The 18,416-nt window shown below is 35.6% G+C and overlaps 1 protein-coding gene across 1 annotated transcript in view; it reads left to right on the top strand.

The window, feature by feature from the left end:
- Positions 1–1,554: 1,554 nt before the first annotated feature.
- The window catches only part of BORCS7 (BLOC-1 related complex subunit 7), a 21,861-nt gene continuing 4,999 nt past the window's right edge, over positions 1,555–18,416 (top strand). Inside the window, exons 1-2 of the mRNA XM_081734440.1 lie at positions 1,555–1,721; positions 15,298–15,360. Coding sequence (XP_081590566.1) covers positions 1,584–1,721; positions 15,298–15,360 — 201 coding nt within the window. The 5' untranslated portion in view covers positions 1,555–1,583. The remainder of the gene's footprint in view (positions 1,722–15,297; positions 15,361–18,416) is intronic.

Here is an 18,416-nt window from a genome sequence, read left to right as displayed (position 1 = left end):
ACTCCTGCTAAACGGTAGCAGCCCCAAACTCGAAATTAGAGCACCAATTAACCCCAAAATAGCCCATAATTCCGGCGTTTGAGTTTTTTGGATCGGACCATTGATACCGAATCGGAGGTTCTAGCTTGATGTCAAGCTAGATTCGCCTGTTTTGTTTCCGAATTCCCGCTAAACATTAGGATTCAAGAAATAGAATAACGGCAACTCATTAACCCATAAATAGCCCATAATTCTGGCTTGAATTTTTTCGATCTGACCATTCTAACCCTAACTATATGGGGGTTCTGGCTTGATATCAAGTTAGACTCGCCCATTTTGAATCCGATTTGCCGCTAAACCGTAGGAGCTCAAAAATTGGAATTAGAGCAACTAATTAGCCCATAAATAGCCCATGATTCTGGCGTTTGAATTTTTTCGTTCTGATCATTCTAACCATATGGGGGGTTCTAGCTTGATATCAAGCTGGACTCGCCCACTTTGAATCCGATTTCCCGCTAAACAGTAGGAGCCCAAAAATTGGGATTAGAGCAACGAATTAGCCCATAAATAGCCCATAATTCTGGCGTTAGAATTTTTCCGATCGGGCCATTCTAACCGTAACCGTATGGGGGTTTCTAGCTTGATATCAAGCTGGATTCCCCCACTTTGAATCCGATTTCCCGCTAAACAGTAGGAGCCCAAAAATTGGGATTAGAGCAACTAATTAGCCCATAAATAGCCCATAATTATGGCCTTTGAATTTTTTCGATCGGACCATTCTAACCATATGGGGGTTTTTAGCTTGGTATCAAGCTAGTCTCGACCATTTTGAATCCGATTTCCCGCTAAACAGTAGGAGCCCTAAAATTGGGATTAGAGCAACTAATTAGCCCATAAATAGCCCATAATTATGGCCTTTGAATTTTTTCGACCGGACCATTCTAACCATATGGGGGGCTCTAGCTTGATATCAAGCTGGACTCGCCCACTTTGAATCCGATTTCCCGCTAAACAGTAGGAGCCCAAAAATTGGGATTAGAGCAACTAATTAGCCCATAAATAGCCCATAATTCTGGCGTTTGATTTTTTTCGATCGGACTATTCTAACAATATGGGGGGTTCTAGCTTGATATCAAGCTGGACTCGCCCACTTTGAATCCGATTTCCCGCTAAACAGTAGGAGCCCAAAAATTGGGATTAGAGCAACTAATTAGCCCATAAATAGCCCATAATTCTGAGATATGTTCCGGTCGTTTTGGTGTTGGTGGTTGGTCTAACTTGACACGCGTGTGTTTTACTTGTAGCTACTATCAACTCACCGTTTGTCGACCTATAGCAGTATCATCCTGTGTGTGTGGTAAGGGGGACAATAGGGGGGCCAAGATTTTGAGCAAGTGGGCCTGGCAGCCAGGCCCTCCCTTGGCTCCGCCACTGATAGTGTATAGCAGGCCTACCTTACTTTAACACTTTGTAAGGAAAAATCTCCTGCAAAATCTGCACCAAGAAAGATTTTTAAGGATCTGAAATGTTACTTTTACTTACTTGCAACTCTGAAAAAAGACATAAACAAATGACTTCTGCTGTTCCGCTCGTTAACTGTAAACATGGCGTCTGCTTCCACAACAAGTGCTAGAAGTCTTTTCGTAGAATCAAAATTGCGCCTTGCAGATAGAGTTCAAGTGAATGTAAATAATATAGCATCTGTTGCTAGACAAATACAAAGAGGATCGAAGTCCAATGAGGTAAGATTGATGTCGTATGCTGTGAGAAATTTTAAAATATAATTTGGCGTATATGTCCAATGTAGGTATCTGTAGTTATATGATAAACGATTAATTTTGATCGTTCCGAAGATGATAATCTCAGACCACAGAGAAAATAACAATCTTGTTATTTTCTCTGTGTTCGACCTAAGATTAGATTCTAGCAATTCTTCAAATAAGAATCGTTAGAGTAATACTATTTATCTTTGAGCGCTGCCTTTGTACTTAGACAAGGTATATAAAATAACAAGTAGCCCCAGTTCGCGATTAGCGTTCTGATTGGCTTCCTTTCCGTGACGTTATATGGAGGTATCGGTGAGAATTTTTTTCACTTGCTTGCTCGTTACACTTCGCGCTTTACTCGTAAAACTGAATCCACAACATAATTATGTACTTCCTTTTCTTTTCAAATACGAATAATGAGTTTTTTTCTACTCACAGATGAGACAACATATTTTGGTAATAGTTAAGAATAGCTACTTCTCATCTCCCGTGCACGAGGATACATCTTACTGTTGCACTACCTAAACACCCGAAGTACAAGGGCAAGAACTCAGTCTATTACCTACTTTTTAACATCCTAGATAGTCAATGAATAATGCCTGAAAGTATGGCGTTTCTCGTCCTTCCCTTAATGGGAAGTACGGCTCCTTAACTATAACCCATATTTTAATTAATAAATAAATAAATACCGTCAATAATGATTAATTATCTATACAAATAAAAATGAATATAATGTTTGCTCGCTAACTTATCCTAGATCTTTGGACCGATTTTTACAATTTTTAGCAGTGACAAGTGCTATTGAAACACGTATCACTGCCAAAAACTACTTGTATTCACTACTCTCGCTTACGCTCATACTCACCATCGATGACGCGCCTGCTTCAGACGCATCCCCGCGCTACCGCGAGGTTCCGCCAGATTTGCCCTACTCCGACTGGGTTAGATAGCATTCGTGCTTTTTAGTGGCTACCTAGGATGGGTTGGTTTGTGTTTCTAGCACTGTAGTTTTTATGCAACACATCCGAAAGCCGTAGGGGGTGCGGTGGCTCAGTGGTAGAGCGTTCACCTCCGGTGCTTGGGGTCCCTGGTTCGATCCCAGCTACCGCCGTGTGGACATTGTGGTGGACAAACACCGTGCTCGTGGGTTTTCTTGGGGTTCTCCCGTTTCCTCCCACTCTTCATTTCACTCATTTCTCATTATCACCGTCTCCTTTAACCTAACCGGCATAACCGTGGGACGTTAAACTTAAAGATTTCATTTCATTTCATTTTTTCCGAAAGCCGTATTTATATGCAAACTGTAAAAGAATTTTAAATTTTCGTCAATTACTTTCCGTTGCCTCCTTGAATTTTATCTATTCCAAGTGAGATATATTCATGTCGCCTAGTGGAACCCTTTTAGGAGACGACGAAAAGGAAATTAATGAAAGAATTATAATTTTTCAACAATTCTTTGTAGTGGTGTGCCAAAAGTAAACCAGTACGCAAATTATACATAGCAGCCTGTGCTAGGTGGCCGCTAAAAAGCACGAATGCTGTCTAACCAAGTCAGGTCAGGGCGGAGCTGGTGGGCCTACGTGATAGCGAGAAGATTCATTTGAAGGGAACAGGCGTGTCAGCGACGGTGGGCATACACGTAAGCTGGGGTAGTGGAAACAAGTTGTTTTTGGCAATGATACGACTTTGAATAGCAGTTGCCATGGTTTCATACTGCTAGGAGTTCAGTTACAAACATATGGGTTATGGCAGCACCTACACATCTCTCCAGACTTGATTCTGTTCTCAATTTCTTCATCGCTATAGTCCGTTTTCGTGTTCCTGCACTTCGAATATTATCTAAGAAGGAGCTCTTGCGACATCTTAATATTCAGACTCCTGAAATACGCAGAATTATCTCTGACCTGAAATATCTACATAAAATAATTAATGGAAGCTTAAGATCGGAAATATTACTTCGGGAACTATCCTTACGTGTCCCTTCCCGCATCACCCGGAATACCCACCTATTCCATCTTGCCCGTCCTAGGTTGGCTGTTATACAGAGGTCTCTTTTTTATAGAATACCAAACTGTTATAATCAAGTAACAACTGATGTAGACATTTTTTCGAGCTACCCAGTGTTTGAAAGAGCAATTAAACGAGCTTTGACGGAATAGTTTTACTCTTACACTCTTTTTTTCTATGTTGTTGTTGTTGTTGTTTTTTTCTTTCTTTTGTTAGCATGTCCCTGTGTAAAATGGCAAAGTTATGCTGTATCTGGGAATTTGTTCAATAAATAAAATAAATAAATAAAATACAGTTTCTGTACACTGTGCAGAAATGAGTTGGTGGTGGAAAACAGTATCTAACACAGTCATCTTTCATATGCACTCACTTATTTTATCCGTCGTAAAGCATTTGTAATGATTTTACACTAGTAACCCTTCACTTGTAATCCTAAAATACAGATATATTACTTTGTGTTTAATTCTATCGCCTAAAGGAAGTTGTTCGCTATGAATATATCTTTTCATACAAAGTATTGAATTCTACCTGTAAATCTTCCAAAATGTGTGCCAAAAGTAAACTAGCACTATTTTTTTTTTTTTAATCAAGCGAACCTTATACTCTACATCTGCAGGGGCCGCAGTGACTCAGTGGTAAAGCGTTCACCTCTGGTGCGTGGGATCCCTGGTTCGATCCTCGCTCAATCCAAGTGAACTTTGTGGTGGACCGTGGAAACACTTTGAGCATGGGTTTCCTCGGGGTTTCCCCGTTTCTTCCTACTTTCTTCATTCCAACGTTTCATTCATTTCTCATCATCACCGTCTTCCTTAGCCTCGCCGGCATAACTGTGGAATGTAAATCTCAAAGATTTCGGTTTTTATATCTGCAGTGGGACACATGGGTTCGATTTTCGGCGGGAGCTCATGTGTTTCGGATTCCACGTTATTCAATGTGTCCACGTCTCATATAGCCTCGGTGCTGAACAGGACGTTAAACTCAAAATCAACTCAGCTCAGCTCAGCTCAGCTCTTATTTGCGCTCAGATTCTGAATACGGGAACAATGTTTTGTATATTTCCAAGTAAAACCTTTATAAATTCACAAAAGAAGAGAAATTGGTTTAAATTTACAATCTGAAACTATGCATAAATTAATAATAACTTTCTTCATGAACTCTGTTCAGTACTTGCTCATGCCTTAAAAACTGTTGTGCAAAAAGCAGTAACCAACCTGTGCTAGTTTGTCACTGAAAATACAGAGGCCATCTAACCAAGCCAGGACAGGAGTAGTGCAGCAGGAGCCCCGCGTGAGGGTGCATCCATAGAAAGCAGATCCGTTGGCGACGACAGGAATACACATAAACACGGATGGCTCAAAATACTGCGCATGCCATAAAGCCACTTTGAGATCTCTTACTTTTGGGACACTTTTATGGTGGCTAAATAAATACACTGCCTAGAATAATCCATATCAGTGCAAGCAAGGGATTTACTTGATAGTCTCAGATGGTATTGAATTTAATAAAAGATTATATATATATATATATATATATATATATATATATATATATATATATATATATATATATATATATTGATTACCGTTGATCATTACCTACAGTCCTGCATTACGTGATAAGGAGAATTTCCACTTTTGAATTTAACAAGTTTTATAAACAATGTTCGTGTGTTAACTTCCGTGGTTTAATGTCTTCATTACAATTTTTTTTTTCCCTTTCAGAAATACCAATCTCAAAAATTTTGAGAATTTTACAGGAGTTGCATTTCTAAAGATATTACATATCCTGAAAAGAAGAATGCGCTATTTTGGTTCTGGAATAATTCATAATTGTTTTGTAAAAATAATTTAGTTTTGCACTAATGGGCTCAATGTGATGGAATAAAAGCGTTAAATTAAACGAAGTTGAAACTGATGAAATGTCTTTATTCTTCTGGAATTTCTTTATGTAAAACTTCTCAAGAGCTCCTTCGTGGCTAAGCGGTTAGCGTTACTTGACGTTTGAGCTCAAGTTCCTGGAGGAGGGAGCTCATGTGATTCGGATTCCATGTTAATCAGTATATCCACGTCTCATATAGCCTCACTGCTGAACACATACTCAAAAATTTCTCAAATAATGATATCTGAAACAATGTGAAACTGTCCATGTTATTCCAGAATGTAACAGGACCCATGGCAGTTCTTCATGTGTTAGTGAATGATATCAGTTCGGTCTGGGATCTTTTTCAGCACTAAGAAAGTTCCAGAGCGAACCGATATTATTTACTAATACAAGGGAAATTGTCAGGAATACAGAGGTAGGGGTTATGTGATATGTATCCTATAGCATCCATTAGTAAATATACCCCGCTGTTTACCCTTCAGACTAAATGAGACGGTTGAAGTAGGAGTATACTGGAAAATATTTCTAAAAGAACATATGGGATGATAGGACACATTATGAGACGTAGAGAAATCACTCTTAACTATAAGAGAACATGGCAAAACGAAAAGTACCTACCGGAAGAAAATTTTTCAGGAAAGAAAACGAATAAACGTTGTACGAATTTGTGTTGTACAAGGTTAATTTATTTAGACTGATTATTTTTCATTTATTTCACTGATACTTTTTTTTTTTATACATTTAATGCATATTTTTAGTATAAAATTTGGAATTTCAAAATTTATGAATACAGTACATTTTCGGTTGATAATTGGATATAACATTTAATGGCACAGGACATGATAGATATAGCAAATTTTTGAATTGAGATTGCTGAAATTAAGACCTTGTTAAATAGGCTACAGAAGCTTAAAGATTTAACTAAATTTAAACTAAAAGTTGATTCAAACAGTCATATCTTTGTGTGTGCAGAAAGAATGCTCATAAATGAAAATTCAAAAACGCGAATAAGACCATGTGGTCCTTGTGCATATACGTTTGTGCTAGTGCTGTTCTGTCTTCTGGATTTATCAGAATTTACACAGCATCTTTTAATAAGGCTTACTGCAATATTCTGTTGTATGTATTTGGTTTGGTATGTAGCACTGTTAGTTCTCAATACTTCCTATGAACTTCGCCTTGTTCATTTTCCTGAATTGTACTTGCTTTACAAAATGATTTGTCACTGCTCCCATGTTACGAGATCCTTTGTTTCTTACCTCCCGCTGTGTCCTTTTATCCTCTCAAAATTAAAGGTATGCGCATCTTTCTCGTAAATGTTCTGGTGATCTCATCACAAAAGTCGCATATATCTTGATCACTGTGATTTCTTGTCCATCACATATGCTCATGAAAATATATGCAGCTAAGTTCGCAAGACGTATATTCAGTAGTAACAACTTGAAGATTGCAGTTTTTCATACAAACTAATGAATAAAATGTAATTCAACAAACACTTCTTATCTCCATATTTCCGTCGATAACGGATGTAATGAATACGTAAATAACATTGTTGTAGCGTATTGTGTGATGCCAAATGTATACATGAACATTGAAAATATGATTTATACAAATAAATTATCATACTTTACTTTAGAGTGATTTAAAATGTTCTTCAAAGAAGTAACGAGGTCTCAGGATAGAATATAGTAGATTTTGTGAAAACAAAAGTTGCAGACATGTTAAAACAGAAAAGGTTATACCACATTATGGTATGAAATATGGATTTAGTTATTTTTGTATCAATTAGATTTGTGGACATAGTACTTATTTAAACGAAACTGTATTTTAATATTATTTTCTTACAGGTTCCGGGCTTTTTAACACAAAATTAAGTATAATTACCGTGAAATTATCTAAAACCATCAAAATGTCAATATCCGGTAAAGTGTGTGTATCACCTTTTGGAAACAAGCTCCACCGTGTCCATCGCACATAACCGAAATGGACAACATGAAGTGGATTCTCCGGGTTTTTTTTTTTTTCCGAGTCCATGCCTCACACCCATACAACACCACACTATATATTTGCTTTCATCAGCCTTCGTAAGTTTTGTGTCGATATTTTCTGCTAGAAACTGTTATTTTCCTTCGAATCTATTCTTCATCTGAGCTGTTCTGGAATTTACATCTTATTTTCACCTATCGTCACTTATTGTTATTTTACTCCCTAAATAACATAATTCCTGAACCTCATCCATTATGTAACCTCCTAATTTGATTTTTTTTTTTTATGCTTTTCTTGAGTATCTCAACTTTTTCTGCTTTTGTTGTTCTTCATGTTGGATTTTCTGCTAACCACCTGTATTCCATTTAGACATGCCTCTCCTCCTCCTTTTTCAGTGTCTGCCAACAACGTGATATCGTTTGCAAGTCTAAATATGTGTATTTCCTCTCCATGAACAGTTATTCCGAGGTCGGGAGTGTCCTTGATTTCTTGTATTATTTCTTCAATGTGGATAATAAAATTGGTGACAGTGAGCACCCTTCCTGACTCCATTCTGAATTGTTCCTTCTCTGTCTGTCCTTCCATCCCGTTGTTAGCTTTTGTTCGTTATATAGGTTATATATTCTTCGCTCCTGATAGTTTATTCCTGATTCCTTTAGAATCTTCAACTGTTCCATTCTACATTATTATTAAACTCCTTCTCCAAGTCCACAAATGCTAAATAAGATGCTTTTCCCACTCGGTTTTTATTTTTTTTTGTAAGTATTCTTTCCCGCGTTCCGGTATTTCCAGAAACTAAATGTTGCTCTGCTAGTATTGCAATCTTCTATAGGTTGTCAAGATTTTTGAAGCTTGAGGAAACAAGCATATCTTTATATGATTCTCGCATTTCTCAGCACGTATTGCTACTGTCCTTGTTTTCTGGAAATCTGCAGGCACCTTTCTTTCTTCAAAAAGTTGTTAATTGATTTATATAATCTTTTCTGAACTTCCTGTCCCACACCTATAATTTCTGCTATCTTATCTACACTTGGAGATTTTCCTTATTTTAGATCTTGTAATGCTTTGTGGTACTCTTATTGAAATAAGAAGTCTCCTCATGCCTCTCCTACATTCTCTATATTCTCCACTTTTTTCAAGTTCTTGTCGCTTCCATAGAACCTTTCTAAATATTCCCTCCATGTTTTCATTACCGTCAACCAGGCCAGTGGTGAACCCACTGGGTAAACCTGAACGAAAACGGAAGAAGTTTTCGTTTTCCCTTGGTGTAAAATATGCAATAAATCTGTAAATTAAAAATAGATCTCTATATTGTGTATTTTTGGCCCCACTTTGAAAAAAAAAAAAAATCGTGGGTCAATTTAAGAGGCCTGTACTTTTTGACAAATGAAATTTAGAAATATTTTCCAAGCAGATTATCGTAGGAAATGTATTCGTGTCGCTATCTGCAATTATTACTGTAGTGGTCACCTATGTTGTATTGCCAAAGAAATGACCTTATTCAAAGAGGGGATGATGTTATCGGAATGGGGCAATGCTGAACAATAATAATGTATTTATTAGTGTTGGAGATGCTATTGTTGATGTGACGGTACCTTTTACGTCTCATGGTATGTCGTATCAAGAAGAGGGACATACCATGTTACAGGAATCACCTCATCTGAAAACTCAGATGCTGCAGTGAATAATGATGAACATGAAAATCATATTGCAATTAAAGGTGGACAGTAGTTATTGATTAAGTACTAGGAAAGAAATCAGTGAAGCATTTTGTGGCCAAATAATTCAAGTAGTTGATTCTTTTTTTAAGATGTTAAATTTGTTCACAAAATTTTGACTGGTACTATGTTTTACTGGCCAGAACAAGAGGACATAGGTACTGCTTCTGCTGATGATGTGGTCCTGCTGTTGCCTTAGCCTGTGCTAGACAGAATGGGCACTACTATGTCTTTTTCAGTTTCATTTGAGGGTCTGAATGACAGTAAATAGATGTTCATAAGATTATTTTTGGTAGGTATCTCAGTGTTTTTTCTTGTGGCAGATCTGTTTATTTTGTTTCATTTATGCGTCTGTTATTTCACTGGTAATATTTTACAAGTACGAGTAATATGCTGCTTTTTTCACTTAATGTGAGAACTGCATGTTATTTGATATGGTACAGGTATTGTACGCAACGAATCAGCAGCGAAAGTTCATTAATGTGTGTACTGGATTTACAGAAACAGAATAGCTGTATTTAATTTTATTTGTTTTTCAGTGTTCATTTTCAATGTTTTTTTTTTTTTTTTTTTGGCGGGGGAGAGGGGGAGATGTATAATTTTTGTCAGGTTTTAATTTTTGGAGAATTGTCATGCTCCATGGTACATTAAGGTCTCATGCTGAAAGTATTTTGTTTCAGTTACATCGTTTTGTTACCCAGTTCTTCTAATAGAAGTTCTATCTTGCACAACTTTCATTTTCCATGTGACCTGCATGTAAACGGACAAAATCTGCCAGAAATATGCAGAAGTATGTCATGTTACATATCTGCAGAATCAGCTAAAAGAGCACGTTTCTGCTGTACCAGCATCATCCCACTGGATTCCATGTCAGAAGGGTCCGGACAAAAGGGCGCCCGAGTCAAAACAGTCCCGCGACAAAAGGGCCCGATAAAAAACGGCTTCACGGCCAAAAAGTCTCAGATCAAAGTAGGGGTGAAAATCAGGTATGCACACGTTGATAGTGTCTCCTTAGTAAGTTGCAGTGTTTGTCCAAAAGAAGGAAGAATATCAATGGTTATTTGAAATAAGAAATTTGAATGGCGATATTGATTTTGTTTGGTGGTTGTTTCTTCTGCAACAATGTCTATAACTTAAGTCGGTTCTCCATGAAAGTTTGCTTGCAACTCCGTCTTTCTGAGTTTGTATCCTCGTGACATAGCTCAATCAAACTTTATCTATTAATGACTTTTTCCTTAGTTCTAAAATTCCATTTCTACCCCTGTATAAAAGTATAAAAATACATATTAGTATGAAAAATATTATGTAGAAAAGATTAGTTTAATTTTGCTGTGAGAAGACACATGTAGATCTGTGACATGCGTGGACGGAGGAAAAATAAATGTTGCAATTGGTATTATTGCAAAGACTGCATTTGCATTGGTTTGGAGTGTGGTCACATGGAAGCCATCTTGAATTCCTCATATTGGATACCACACAATATTTATAAATAGAAAGAGATATGTGTGTCACATACATTGGGGCTACAATCTTCCTATAAACAATAATCTAAATTGATTTTTGACAGACCGCCATTCTTTTACGAGATAACGTATGTTACGTTTGACATTTTTCTAGTAGAAAAAAATATTGGGACAGGCAAGTAATAAATAGAATGTTCTTCGTGTTTCTATTCGTATACTTGCGTTCGTAAAATACTGTAGAGTTAGTTACCACATATGTTGATGGTAAGTGTAACATACTTTAACATTTTTTAAAGTATATGTGTTGTTAATTGTTACTTTACGAATATAAAGCAATATAATGCTCTTAATGTGCAAAGTTTATAATATTCAGTAGAGCTCAACGACTTTGTTCAAATAGCAGCAGGTATTAACAATGTTTTATCTTGTCAGTGTATTGTACTGTGTGGGCTTACTATGGTAAGATTATAATGATAGAATAGCTAGAAAGAAACCGTATATTATCAAAAATAAGATAATTAAATTTTCTAGAGCTTTCGTAGATAAGCCCAAAAATTGGTGGGAATATGTTGTTTCCCGACGAATATAAATTACACCTGCATGGATATGGTGGTAAAATAATAGTTTCTTAGCAAGTAAATACAGAGCTAAATGTCAAGAACTCCACCCTACTGTAAATCAAGGAGGAGGAAGTGTAATAGTTTGGGTTATTTATGTTCATCAGGTGTTGGAGAGTTAGTGTGTGTTGACGAGATTATGACGAATACACACACACACACACATATATATATATATATATATATATATATATATATATATATATATATATATATATATTAAAATTCTTAGGACAAATCTTCAGGAAAATACGAAAAATTGAGAATTACGAGACTTCTAATTTTATCAAGATGTTTATTCCAAACAAAGGGTATATTGTAAGGAAATGGTTGATTTAAAACTGTCCGAAAATGCGCGAAATCCAACAAAAAATACCGACTTAACCTCATTGAAAATCTTTGGAACGAGTTGCAACGTAAGGTCAGTGTACGATTGAATGGCCTGCAAGATTTCCCTATCTATCACTCTTAGGTTACCCTGAATGACTTATGGATCGTCTTGTGAAAGAAAGAAGTCTTCGTGATATGCTACAGCATGCACTTTCCAATTTTTACGACCAAGTGGCCTACTGGCAGACAATCTTCAAAATGCAGATAAATATAAGTAAATGTCATATATATGTAGTGTACAGCTACCCACAAGAATATAGTAAACCTTTCAGATGCATTTGAATTTTTAATGCTAAACGTAGCAAACTCTATCCCGTAAAGAATTAGCGACAGGTGAAAAGTGAGTTCAGGTTCTCGTTTCGGGATACATCCTAGCCAATATTGATGTGTCACACATGTTCTTTCCATTTAAAGAATGTTGTGTGATATCCAATGTGGCGGAATCAGTGTTGAGTGCCACGATGTCCAGGTCCCCATTCAATGCAGTTTTTGCACCTACACCTACTTGCAACATTTGCTTTTCCTACGCCCCATTATTACTGGATTGTCCTGATACTTTTGCCTACTACATAGAAATGTTAAACGTAGCACTTCTACCATATAAAAGAATAATGATAGGTAAAAAATAAATTCATATTCTTGTTTGTGGGAAGATTCAAGACTAAACTGATGTGCCGAATGCAGTCCTTTCCATTTAAAAATACTATGTGATATCCGATATGGCGGAATCCAAGATAGATGTCATGATGCCCACACCCTCAATTAATGTAGTTTTCGCATCAACACACACTTGTAACCTTTCCCTTTCCTCCGTCCACGTGTCTCGTTATTAATTACCTGTCCAGATACTTTTATCTACTAGATACAAATGTCAAACGTAGCACTTTAGCTCGCAAGCGAAAATAAAAAAACAAGCATTTTAGGAATGATCCAAAAAAAAAAAAGAATCAAAAGATTGCGATCTTGCCCAATAATTAGCTTTTGGATCAGAGTCACAACATTTTTGAACGGGCCCTAAATCGAGTTAACATCATAAGAACATCATACTGAGTTAAGTGATAGTTTGAGTTTGGCTACACGGGTAGTATGTAGTTTCCCAGACGTAAGGCTTACATGAAGAATTTTGATTGAAATATATTGGATCTTTTGATCCAGTAAGTTCATATTCTTATTTGTGAAAAGATTCTAACCTGAATTTATGTGTCAAACTTACCTTTTTCCATTCAAAAAATATTCTGTGGTATACAATGTCCCGGAATCCAAGGTATATGCCATACCCCATTCAATTCAATTTTTGCATCAATACCCACGTGCGAGATTTACATTTTCTCCGTTCACGTGTATCGTTATTGCTAGTCTGTCGTAACATTTTTGACTACCCTATATTTTTTCCACATGTGTGTTCTTTTAACACAAATAAATCACGTACTGTCCACAGAATATTCTTCATCCAATCATTTTAATACTGATCAGGCTTTTTTGACACGAGGCCGTTTTGACTCGGACTTTTCTGTCCTTGCCCTTTTGTCCGGGCCCTTCTGACTTCACACCACCCCACTGACAGATACCTACGTCAAGATAATGACCATTCAACTGACTGTCAACATTGCCCCGACCTCTGGGCGATGCTGATACAATACTAATCATTATTATTTTTGTAATATGCTAACATTAATTAATCCCATTTTTGTATTAATGTGAAGATGTAGGAAGGGTGTACATAAAATTATTTTCTGCAATTCCATCTGCAATCATATTGAAGTTACATACCTTTTTTTAGCCAAAAAGTGTATCAGCACTGCCCCCTTTCACGGTATATTTTCAGCGTCAGTCATGGGTCTTCATTCTTTATCTTTTAGTACATTTTTCTGTTCTCTTCGTTGTTTTAGGTTTCTCTTAATGTTCTTAAAAGCTACTATATTCATTTTTTTTTCTGTTTCTTCACATTGTTATCTTATCCATTCCGCCTTAGCAAGTGTGAATTTTCGAATGATTCCATTTCTTTTATACTGCTCCTTTGTCTTATTGCTGATAACCTTCTTCAATTTTCTCCTGCCATCCATTAATTCTAGAGTTTCCTGGGTGATTCATTCTTTCCTTTCTATTTTCTTCTTCGTCACTGTCGTTGGCTCGATGATAGTTGTGTCTCTTGAATTAATATCCTTTTTTCTCTCTCTCGCTATGAGTTCGTACTTGTCGCCCTATTTTGTGGTTTATTACAAATCCAACTCTAGTGACCTCATTTTTCATTCCCGGGTTGATAATTCTATAGTCACCTGACCAGAAATCATCTTATTATTTTCATTTTACTTTGCTGATCGCTACTATACTACACATTCAGTCATTCTCTCTCTCTCTCTCTCTCTCTCTTTTAATATTTTATAACTTAACCTGCTTTGTTTCAGATCCCTTATGTTTTATTCTCTAACTGTTCATAACTAAGCAACGTTTACTTCCTCCGAAATCCGCGGAACAGTGCATTTGCAGTATGGGATTTTGCGTTTCTTGCTCTACCCATTTGGGGTAATTCGTTTTAAAAATCGGCATTCCTATACTGCGTGCTCTTGGAAGAGGTAAAGTGATGGTTTCCCGTTTTCACTAATTACGTTTTTTTTTTTTTTTTTTTTTTCAATACTCCGCTGGTTTCCGTCATTTCTCACTGCTACCGCAGGAACGCCTGAACCCATCCTATAGACCGGCTCCTCATTGTGAGGGTTGCTGTACAGGCAAGAGTTCCGTTGCCCAGGATTCAGGCGTGTGGAGTTTCCTAACATACCCGGGCCCCGGTCTTGCTATGTATAAATATAATAATTTCGTTTTAAATATCTGAATAAATGTGTATACGGTAAAAGTTGCTAAAATAGTGTCTGGAGTTACAGCATAATTGAGAGATGTTTTATTATTATTATTATTATTATTATTATTATTATTATTATTATTATTATTATTATTATTATTATTATTATTATTATTATTATTATTATTATTATTATAGGAGAGAGGGGCATGATTTCTTAATTTAACTTTCAGCTTTGGTTTTCAAAAGTGTAAAGGATGCAATAAATCCAAAGCATGTGTTCTTCATGTGTGTAAACTGTGAATACCTGTTTTGGATTGTGAATTTGACATTACTTTATTTCTAACGCTACTCATCTCATGTTTTCCGGCATTCATAAACTTTACAGTAATGAACTAGGAAAATGAAGCCAGTTAATAAGCGGTTAGCATTATCGTTTAACAATAGAGGAGACCTATGTTCGAATCATGAAGCCGTTCATTCTCACTTGAGAAGTTTCGTGGGTTCTTTCTTAATCTCAAAAAATAATTGCTAGAATGGCAATTTAATATAGGCCTGATCTCTTTCCTTTCAAAAATTCTGTCCCAGCTTCTGTTGTTCATATTCTAGCGTAAAGTATATTTTCGGTTTATTTAGAACGTTATAAATAAGTAGATAAATGAATATGACAAAGTTGTTATTGTATACTTTCAGGTGTTGATGCATACTGCCAGAAATTTTGCCTTACAAGAGCATGCTATAGAAAATTCTGAGGAGGTTAGTATGTGCAAAGGAATATAATATAATATATATATATATATATAAACTTGATTTATTTTAGTAAAGATTGATATGTAATCATCTGTATTGAGCATCACCGAGAATCGAACCTGGAATTGGGTACATCGAATATTACGAAGAAGCCCAGACTCCAGAAATGTAACTGATACTGTTTTGTTTTATTATTACTAATATCAACTGATAAAAAGCAGTACTTTATTGACTTTGTAAAGCTAGAAAGAATAAAATAGTCTTCTTTCCATACATTTCAATAGATAGTGTTATTGGTCAATAGATAAAACTAAAAAGCATGAATCATTCAGTACTTCAAAGCAAGCAATTATTGATTGGTTTATGTAAATTTTAACTTTGAAATTAGATCGTAACGATATTCATGAAATACGATTATTTTAACCATTGCTTTTGTAATTAAATAAATAAACTGTTATAACCTGCTAGAATAACACCCACAGTTATGGCCTCATTGTAAAATTAATGTGTATGTCGAATTTCATTTTAAGTATGTAAGAAAATTTCCTACTCAATCTTTAGACATAGCTTTATTGTTCGAAAAAAAAAATTATTTTGAACCACCTTCAGTGGCCTTAAAGCAGTCTATATTGTAACATACCCGGCCATGTGACACCTGCCAGCCCACGTGCTATATGTCAATAAAACAGATTACATTAGATTACACTTCACTTGGTATCACATGATACCTAAGAAAGATGTCATCTACACTAGCGCCAACGCCTAAAGGGACACTGTAACAAAAGCCGCCACTGAATCTGAGTTGGAGAAAAATCGTCAGGACGACTTTTATTACAAATCAGAAGAATTAAAAATAATTTAACTTATATTGTAAAACATCGAAGGAAAGAGAGAAAAATTGTTGTAACATATTTTAAAAATATTTGAAAAAGTAAAGATCCTGGCGATTAAAAAGAAGAGAAAAATAAAAGGTGAAATATTGTTATAGTATTTCCAGGCAACACTGATTTCTTCTTTCCTCCGAGCGTAGCGGACTCCCGGCCGGTGAGTTGCGCTCGGAATTTAAAGGTGTGAAGATGTCTAATGGAGGCTAGTGTGAACGAGAGGAAACGTGAAATCGTAATACGAACACGAGTTTGTGCAATCGGTATTAGTAACTTCGTGAGAATTTTGCATGTTTGGTTCAAAGGAGACAAAGTTTAATAATTATTAATAACAGTTATATCTGGAAGTAAAAAAAGAAAGAGTGAACCGAAACACTCTTGTAAAAAAAAAAAAAAAAAAAAAAAAATAAGTGGAACAAGAAAGTGGGGTCGTGAAAATCAAGGGATTGTTTTAATTCCTAGTGCAATTCAATTCTGGTATTGAAAAGAAAGAATTTAAAGTGAATGATTTTTGGATAACTACTTATATTACCAGATTGTTGATTGCAGCAAGATTCGATATAAATTCGAATACTCCACTTTATTCCGTTTACTTAAATACGTTATTTGATTTCTTTTGAGAGGATAGTCTTACGTCTTTCCTTACTTATTTGTGGTATTTGGAGTTGATTTAGTAAGCCAGAACGAAGGTCGATTTCCATTCAGAGGAGGACAGCTAGACAGAGTTGGTAACGAAAGGTATAAGACCATTATTGAGAAGGTAAGAACTATTTCAATTTTACTTCCTTGTGACCCTCGTTAACTGTTAGGGATATGTTTTCATTAGTTCTTGTTGGTTGTCTCGTAGTATTCGTTCTTTAAGCAGGATTCTTCCGTTGTTCGATAAATGCGAAGTTATCTGATCCGTTATCGTATTCAATTACCGTTTATTTTTTACTATAAATCTCAGCTCGATCCTTAGTAATAACGTTTTCAGCATTGGAAGAAGGAGAAACATTACATTGTTGTCTGGAAATACTACGTTTGTATTAGAAAGAGAATAATTGAAAAATTAGTATTAATAAATTGACTGGATCAATCCCAGTACCATTTGTTATTAGTGTGTGGCGTGACCGCTCATATATATTGTCTCTTGTCTATACAGTCTTGATTTGCTTTTCAAATTTTTCAATAAAAGAAAGAAATTAAAGTACAATTATATAATACATAAGGTTAGGTGGAGGTTTCCCCCCCCCCCTTATTTTGTGAATCAGTATCGATTGACATTTGCTTGTTTCAAATTCTCACTAGATAGCTTTAAGAACTGTTAAGAATTCGTATTTATTCAAAGAATTAAATAAAAGACTTAAATTTCTCCTTAAATTGCTGTTGATTAACGTAACGTTCAAATACGTCATATAATATATATATTTATTAATCGTTGAAGTTATTGTTGATTCAGATCGCATTCAAATACTCATTTTGCTTATTTTTTTTTTATTCTAATAATATATTTGTTATCTACTTTTGGAATATAATAAAAACAATAAAATCAAGGATTTGGTGTTATTATTTCCAGAATTTGTGTGTATGTATGTTTGTGTTATATTTTTGCAGCCGAATTTTTGTACGCTATTTTCTACTGAAAGTTGAAGGAGAAAGAAACACTGATTGAACCAATAAAAGGTAAGGGTTGTTGGGGAGGATTGAGCTGAGATCTTGTATAAAGGAAGATTTAGATGTCCCGCACCCAAAGCGCCTGATTGATGAAGGTTTTTTTTTTTCCTGCTGACCGGATTCTTTACGGGCGCGTTATAAGTTAGTTCCGAGCGCAACTCCGGTTCATTCAGTGAGTTTTTTTTTATTCATTTAGTAGTAAAAAAAAAAAAAGAATACGAGTTTATTTAGAAATAGCGTTCATTATTTTTTCAATATAAGATTAATTTGTACACTCAACCGCATAAGTGTTTACTCCTTAGTAGAGTTCGGTTGCTTTGGACTGTGATGTTAAGTGAATAAGTATTAAGTGTTAATAAACAGTTTGTTCACGGAATTGATAATCAGAAACTTGAATAAATAAGTATTTGGATTTAATTTGCATTAATATTTATGAGGATTTCATATTTATGAACGAAATTTCTGATCGCAGTCATAGTTACTTTTGTTCAGTTGATATTGAGTGGTGTTGCTGGTGTAGTG

Source organism: Thermobia domestica, chromosome 12 (assembly GCF_964235325.1).
Source record: "Thermobia domestica chromosome 12, izTheDome1.hap1.1, whole genome shotgun sequence".
Taxonomy (NCBI): Eukaryota; Metazoa; Arthropoda; class Insecta; order Zygentoma; family Lepismatidae; genus Thermobia; species Thermobia domestica.
Note: the sequence above shows the minus strand (reverse complement) of the source record. Positions and strands in the feature narration are given on the sequence as shown.